Raw genomic sequence first — 7119 nt, 5'->3', positions numbered from 1 at the left:
GTGAATCAAGCTGTAAGCCACATACTGATGGCCATAGAGTCTGACCTTCCTGGTGACACTGTGAATCAACCTGTAAGCCACATACTGATGGGCATGGAGTCTGACCTTCCTGGTGGCACTGTGAATCAACCTGTAAGCCACATGCTGATGGCCATGGAGTCTGACCTTCCTGGTGGCACTGTGAATCAACCTGTAAGCCACATACTGATGGGCATGGAGTCTGACCTTCCTGGTGGCACTGTGAATCAACCTGTATGCCACATACTGATGGGCATGGAGTCTGACCTTCCTGGTGGCACTGTGAATCAACCTGTAAGCCACATACTGATGGGCATGGAGTCTGACCTTCCTGGTGGCACTGTGAATCAAGCTGTAAGCCACATACTGATGGCCATGGCGTCTGACCTTCCTGGTGGCGCTGTGAATCAAGCTGTAAGCCACATACTGATGGCCATGGAGTCTGACCTCCCTGGTGGCACTGTGAATCAAGCTGTAAGCCACATACTGATGGCCATGGAGTCTGACCTTACTGGTGACACTGTGAATCAACCTGTAAGCCACATACTGATGGCCATGGAGTCTGACCTTCCTGGTGGCACTGTGAATCAACCTGTAAGCCACATACTGATGGGCATGGAGTCTGACCTTCCTGGTGGCACTGTGAATCAACCTGTAAGCCACATACTGATGGGCATGGAGTCTGACCTTCCTGGTGGCACTGTGAATCAACCTGTAAGCCACATACTGATGGGCATGGAGTCTGACCTTCCTGGTGGCACTGTGAATCAACCTGTAAGCCACATACTGATGGACGTGGAGTCTGACCTTCCTGATGGCGCTGTAAGCCACATACTGATGGGGGGTGGAGTCTGACCTTCCTGAGAGGGGTATGGAAGTGAAGGAGTCACAACAGTAGTGGATTCCCTGCTGGGTGGTATTACAAGGGGAGGCCAGCCCAGGCACAGCCAATGGATTCCTTTCCGTATGGTATCCCAGGCATCAATCTACGGAGAGTAGTGAATAGGCTCGGCCCTTACACACCGGAGAACAGAAAAACCAGGGCGCTTAGAAATCAGAGGGCGAGTTCTTGTATGGTAAACTGCCAAAGGAGCTATTTGTGTGTGCTGATAATTCTGTATAACACTGCACACAAGGCCATGGTGAGGATGGGCTGCACAGGGTCAAGGGTCAGAATAGGCACTGAGCACACCTCAGGGTGGCTGGCCACAAGTCTCGGTCTGATTTTAATCCAAGCTCTCTGTGGTGATCTCACAGGCCGGAAGTGGGGTACGCTCCATGATAACCCACCATGGTTTTCATTGTACTTACGGTTCATGCAGCGGCATCCCAGGGGTGAGCACGCATATCTCGAGCCAGGGTCCTGGCTCTGCCTGAGGTCCTCTTGAACCCTGGAGCCCAAAAGGAGCCGAGCTTTAATCTGGATCCAGTCTGCCACCCTTGGTCTACCATCAAGAGCCAAGAATTCAAAACAAAGTAGAAACCTTTGGTTTTAAAAGCGAGAGACCAAGGCAGCCATCTGGTGGACGAATTGCACAGCATGAAAACAGAAAACACGGCTTTCCCACTCCACCATACCCTGTGATCCTGGGCAAATATTTTATTTTACAATCTCTCCGTTTAGTTTGTTATCATACATGAGAGCACCTTCCAATATCCGAGCTCAGGGTTTGCGCTGTACAAAAACAATCCGATCTTTTAAGGTAAGACGCTTATGCATTTTAAAGAATTTGTTTTTTTATAACTTTGAAGACACCTTATTCCGGTCAGACAGGCCTTTGGCTCGGCTCTCTGTTGATTTGTTGGCTGGCCCACCTATAATGACCTCTCTCGGTTCTTGGTTTCACATCCCCCAACACACCAGTTATTTCCCAGTAATCGCTTTTAAACAAGGAGTCTCACACCATAAACAGAACTAAACAGAAGTGTGCAGCCTCTTGGAAAAAGAGCAAGTCTTTTCCGCAACATATATTTGGAAACGTTAAAAAGAGAACAGTTAAGAGGGGGCTACAATTCAACTAGCCTCGTCCCAAGCAGCCGCGAAGTTCACAGAGACCCCAAAACAGGGCAGGCCCGGCTCACTCAGAACAGCTCGATGTGGGCGCAGGCCTGTCACTCCACCCCCCACAGGCGCGTGCGAGGGAGGGGCGTGTGGGAGGGAGCGGGGATGGAGGGGCGCGGATACGTGAGTTCACACCTTCCACACGCACGACAGCTGCTCCGAGGTGCAGAACGCGCTTCTTTCGCAGATCAGATTTAATAATGGATATTTCTGGCACGAGAAAGTCCTTTTCCATCACTCCCACCTCCCACCTTGTTTAGTATCAAACATTTTCGTTTTTTACTTCGTGGTAAACGGGCCTCCGTCTCCCCCTACGCACCAGTCTTTGTGGAAAAAATAACTAATTTTTAACATCTTTTTGTCCTCCGGCAACACTTCCGCCCTGCCAAACAGTCAGACGAAAAAGGTGGATGTCTGCTGCAGATGACGAATCTAGAGTTCTGAGGGCTGAGGTCACCGGTGGCGTCATCCCGCTGACCCTCGGGGTCAGCGTCACTGGTACTGTCCGTAACCACCGAAGCCTGGGGGCGGGGAACCATTCTGGGGCGGAAGCTGGCTGGGGTCCTCTCCAAAAGGATTGGCTGGAAAAGGAAAGGAAAAAATAATAAATTGAAGAATAAAAAAAGTTTCTAAAGTAAAGAGCGCTTTATCCATCGCAAGTCACCCAGAGCGCTACATCCATCACAAGTCACCCAGAGCGCTTCATCCATCACAAGTCACCCAGAGCGCTACATCCATAGCAAGTCACCCAGAGCACTTCATCCATCGCAAGTCACCCAAAGCGCTTCATCCATCGCGTAACCCAGCACGTTTCATCCATCACAAGTCACCCAAAGCTCTTCATCCATAGCAAGTCACCCAGAGCACTTCATCAATCGCAAGCCACCCAGAGCGCTACATCCATCGCGTCACCCAGCGCGCTTCATCAATCACAAGTCACCCAAAGCGCTTCATCCATCGCAAGTCACCCAAAGCGCTTCATCCATAGCAAGTCACCCAGAGCGCTTCATCCATAGCAAGTCACCCAGCGCGCTTCATCCATCGCAAGTCACCCAAAGCGCTTCATCCATCGCAAGTCACCCAAAGCGCTTCATCCATCGTAAGTCACCCAGAGCGCTTCATCCATCGCAAGTCACCCAGAGCGCTTCATCCATCGCAAGTCACCCAAAGCGCTTCATCCATCGCAAGTCACCCAAAGCGCTTCATCCATCGCAAGTCACCCAGAGCGCTTCATCCATCAAAAGTCACCCAGAGCGCTTCATCCATCAATAGTCACCCAAAGCGCTTCATCCATCGCAAGTCACCCAAAGCGCTTCATCCATCGCAAGTCACCCAAAGCGCTTCATCCATCGCAAGTCACCCAAAGCGCTTCATCCATAGCAAGTCACCCAGAGCGCTTCATCCATAGCAAGTCACCCAGCGCGCTTCATCCATCGCAAGTCACCCAAAGCGCTTCATCCATCGCAAGTCACCAAAAGCGCTTCATCCATCGTAAGTCACCCAGAGCGCTTCATCCATCGCAAGTCACCCAGAGCGCTTCATCCATCGCAAGTCACCCAAAGCGCTTCATCCATCGCAAGTCACCCAAAGCGCTTCATCCATCGCAAGTCACCCAGAGCGCTTCATCCATCAAAAGTCACCCAGAGCGCTTCATCCATCAATAGTCACCCAAAGCGCTTCATCCATCAAAAGTCACCCAGAGCGCTTCATCCATCAAAAGTCACCCAGAGCGCTTCATCCATCACAAGTCACCCAGAGCGCTTCATCCATCGCAAGTCACCCAGAGCGCCTCATCCATCGCAAGTCACCCAGAGCGCTTCATCCATCACAAGTCACCCAGAGCGCTTCATCCATCACAAGTCACCCAGAGGGCCTCATTCATCGCAAGTCACCCAGAGCGCCTCATTCATCGCAAGTCACCCAGAGGGCTTCATTCATCGCAAGTCACCCAGAGCGCTTCATTCATCGCAAGTCACCCAGAGCGCCTCATTCATCGCAAGTCACCCAGAGCGCCTCATTCATCGCAAGTCACCCAGAGGGCTTCATTCATCGCAAGTCACCCAGAGCGCCTCATTCATCGCAAATCACCCAGAGCGCTTCATCCATCACAAGTCACCCAGAGGGCCTCATTCATTGCAAGTCACCCAGAGCGCTTAATTCATCGCAAGTCACCCAGAGCGCTTAATTCATCGCAAGTCACCCAGAGCGCTTAATTCATCGCAAATAACCCAGAGCGCTTTTCATCAAAAGTCACCCAGAGCGCTTAATTCATCAAAAGTCACCCAGAGCGCTTAATTCATCAAAAGTCACCCAGAGCGCTTAATTCATCAAAAGTCACCCAGAGCGCTTCATCCATCACAAGTCACCCAGAGCGCCTCATTCATCGCAAGTCACCCAGAGCGCCTCATTCATCGCAAGTCACCCAGAGCGCTTCATCCATCACAAGTCACCCAGAGCGCTTCATTCATCGCAAGTCACCCAGAGCGCCTCATTCATCGCAAGTCACCCAGAGCGCCTCATTCATCGCAAGTCACCCAGAGCGCCTCATTCATCGCAAGTCACCCAGAGCACTTCATCCATCACAAGTCACCCAGAGCGCCTCATTCATCGCAAGTCACCCAGAGCGCCTCATTCATCGCAAGTCACCCAAAGCGCTTCATCCATCAAAAGTCACCCAGAGCGCTTCATTCATCAAAAGTCACCCAGAGCGCTTCATCCATCACAAGTCACCCAGAGCGCCTCATTCATCGCAAGTCACCCAGAGCGCCTCATTCATCGCAAGTCACCCAGAGCGCTTCATCCATCACAAGTCACCCAGAGCGCTTCATTCATCGCAAGTCACCCAGAGCGCCTCATTCATCGCAAGTCACCCAGAGCGCCTCATTCATCGCAAGTCACCCAGAGCACTTCATCCATCACAAGTCACCCAGAGCGCCTCATTCATCGCAAGTCACCCAGAGCGCCTCATTCATCGCAAGTCACCCAAAGCGCTTCATCCATCAAAAGTCACCCAGAGCGCTTCATTCATCAAAAGTCACCCAGAGCGCTTCATTCATCGCAAGTCACCCAGAGCGCCTCATTCATCGCAAGTCACCCAGAGCGCTTCATTCATCGCAAGTCACCCAAAGCGCTTCATTCATCGCAAGTCACCCAGAGCGCTTCATTCATCGCAAGTCACCCAGAGCGCTTCATTCATCGCAAGTCACCCAGAGCGCTTCATTCATCGCAAGTCACCCAGAGCGCTTCATTCATCGCAAGTCACCCAGAGCGCCTCATTCATCGCAAGTCACCCAGAGCGCCTCATTCATCGCAAGTCACCCAGAGCACTTCATCCATCACAAGTCACCCAGAGCGCCTCATTCATCGCAAGTCACCCAGAGCGCCTCATTCATCGCAAGTCACCCAAAGCGCTTCATCCATCAAAAGTCACCCAGAGCGCTTCATTCATCAAAAGTCACCCAGAGCGCTTCATTCATCGCAAGTCACCCAGAGCGCCTCATTCATCGCAAGTCACCCAGAGCGCTTCATTCATCGCAAGTCACCCAAAGCGCTTCATTCATCGCAAGTCACCCAGAGCGCTTCATTCATCGCAAGTCACCCAGAGCGCTTCATTCATCGCAAGTCACCCAGAGCGCTTCATTCATCGCAAGTCACCCAGAGCGCCTCATTCATCGCAAGTCACCCAGGGCATGCTGCTGGTTCACTCAAGCACTGCCCTCTGTGCCACAGTCACCCCACTCTTGGCCCGAAGAGAGCAGGCCCATGCCACCCTCTGCCACCCAACAGCCAAGGTCAGCAATGAAAGGACTCACGGTTCTGGAACTGCTGTGCGGTGTAGCGCGTCAGCAGGATGCCCACGCCTTCGATCAGTGCTAGCAGGATCCCGCCCATCATGGCAGAGCCTACCATGGCCAGCGGACCGCCTAAGAGAGAGAGGAACAGGGGTGAGACCCAGGCGGAAAGGAAACCAAGGGATAGCAACAGGCAGGGGCGTTCATGCGTGCGCAACAGGCCAGTGCGCCCCCGCAGACTCTGCAGCTTGGTACGGCCTGCTTTACTCAATCACATCAACTAGGCCCCATGAATGCAGCAGGTTTGTTCTACTCTTCGCTCACAATGGGCACAGAGCTGGCAGGCCTGGGCACAATCTACTCAGATAGAAACAGTCACCTGGGCACCAACTTACCATACGCCATGAATCACGATTCAGAATAAAATGTATTATTTGTATAAAAGAGAACTAATGACGTGGGCCATGCGTTCCAGTGTCTTTGGCAGGCGAGTTACCAGCTTGGAGTCCAACTCATCCATCCGGTACCTTGCATCGGTCACTGAAGGAGACAATTGCCACTGGCACCCTTCACTGCCTCGCTGTGCCCATAATCTGATAACTGCACTTCAAACATGGTCTAGCTTACTATTCGTAAGCATCAAAGTCTCGCTTATGATCCTCCGCTCTGGGCTGTGCTTGGAGTTCGGTGCCAGGACACCTTAGGTTAACAGGGCACTTTATAAGCACCACAAAAACAGTTTCAAGATTTTCCCTTCCCATTACCTGCCACTAAAGCATCTCACTATGTCCTGGCACGTCTCAAATGTTGAAATCGCGCCAGCCAGTGCCAAGGCCAGTTCCTTTTGTCAAGGAAATACTTCCCACTTGGGTCTTATAAGGCCCCTGCCCCACTCCCACATTATCGATTTGTTATGTTATGTTAAAGGGTCCTTGGTATGGCGCAAACATCTCATCCTGGAGGGGCACCTCGGCGCTGTGTTGGCAGACAAATGGAGAAGCAGCTGATCAGAACCAGGTCTGGAGAGGTTTCTTGAAGCAACAGAAACCAGGCCTTGAGAGAAATCGGAGCATGCATGGATGGACAGAGGGAGCCTGTTCCAGTGGTATGTGACGGTCTACAGGGATTAAGATGATAGGAAAAAAGTGACAGATGCATGTGCTTCAGGTATGCTTCTGAACACCTCTGGGTACCACCCCGTCACTTTATTTGCGCTTCTGTTCCATGCGTAAGCGCTCGACCCTTGTT

At 51.9% G+C, this 7119-nt stretch overlaps 1 protein-coding gene across 1 annotated transcript in view; it reads right to left on the bottom strand.

The window, feature by feature from the left end:
- Positions 1 to 1595: 1595 nt before the first annotated feature.
- Positions 1596 to 7119, bottom strand: part of TIMM17B (translocase of inner mitochondrial membrane 17B) — a 43417-nt gene continuing 37893 nt past the window's right edge. Inside the window, exons 5-6 of the mRNA XM_086940365.1 lie at positions 5893 to 6003; positions 1596 to 2661 (exon numbers count right to left, since the gene is read on the bottom strand). Of these exons, the coding sequence (XP_086796491.1) occupies positions 2573 to 2661; positions 5893 to 6003 (200 nt within the window). The 3' untranslated portion in view covers positions 1596 to 2572. The remainder of the gene's footprint in view (positions 2662 to 5892; positions 6004 to 7119) is intronic.

This window comes from Lissotriton vulgaris, chromosome 10 (genome assembly GCF_964263255.1).
Source record: "Lissotriton vulgaris chromosome 10, aLisVul1.2, whole genome shotgun sequence".
Lineage (NCBI taxonomy): Eukaryota > Metazoa > Chordata > Amphibia > Caudata > Salamandridae > Lissotriton > Lissotriton vulgaris.
Note: the sequence above shows the minus strand (reverse complement) of the source record. Positions and strands in the feature narration are given on the sequence as shown.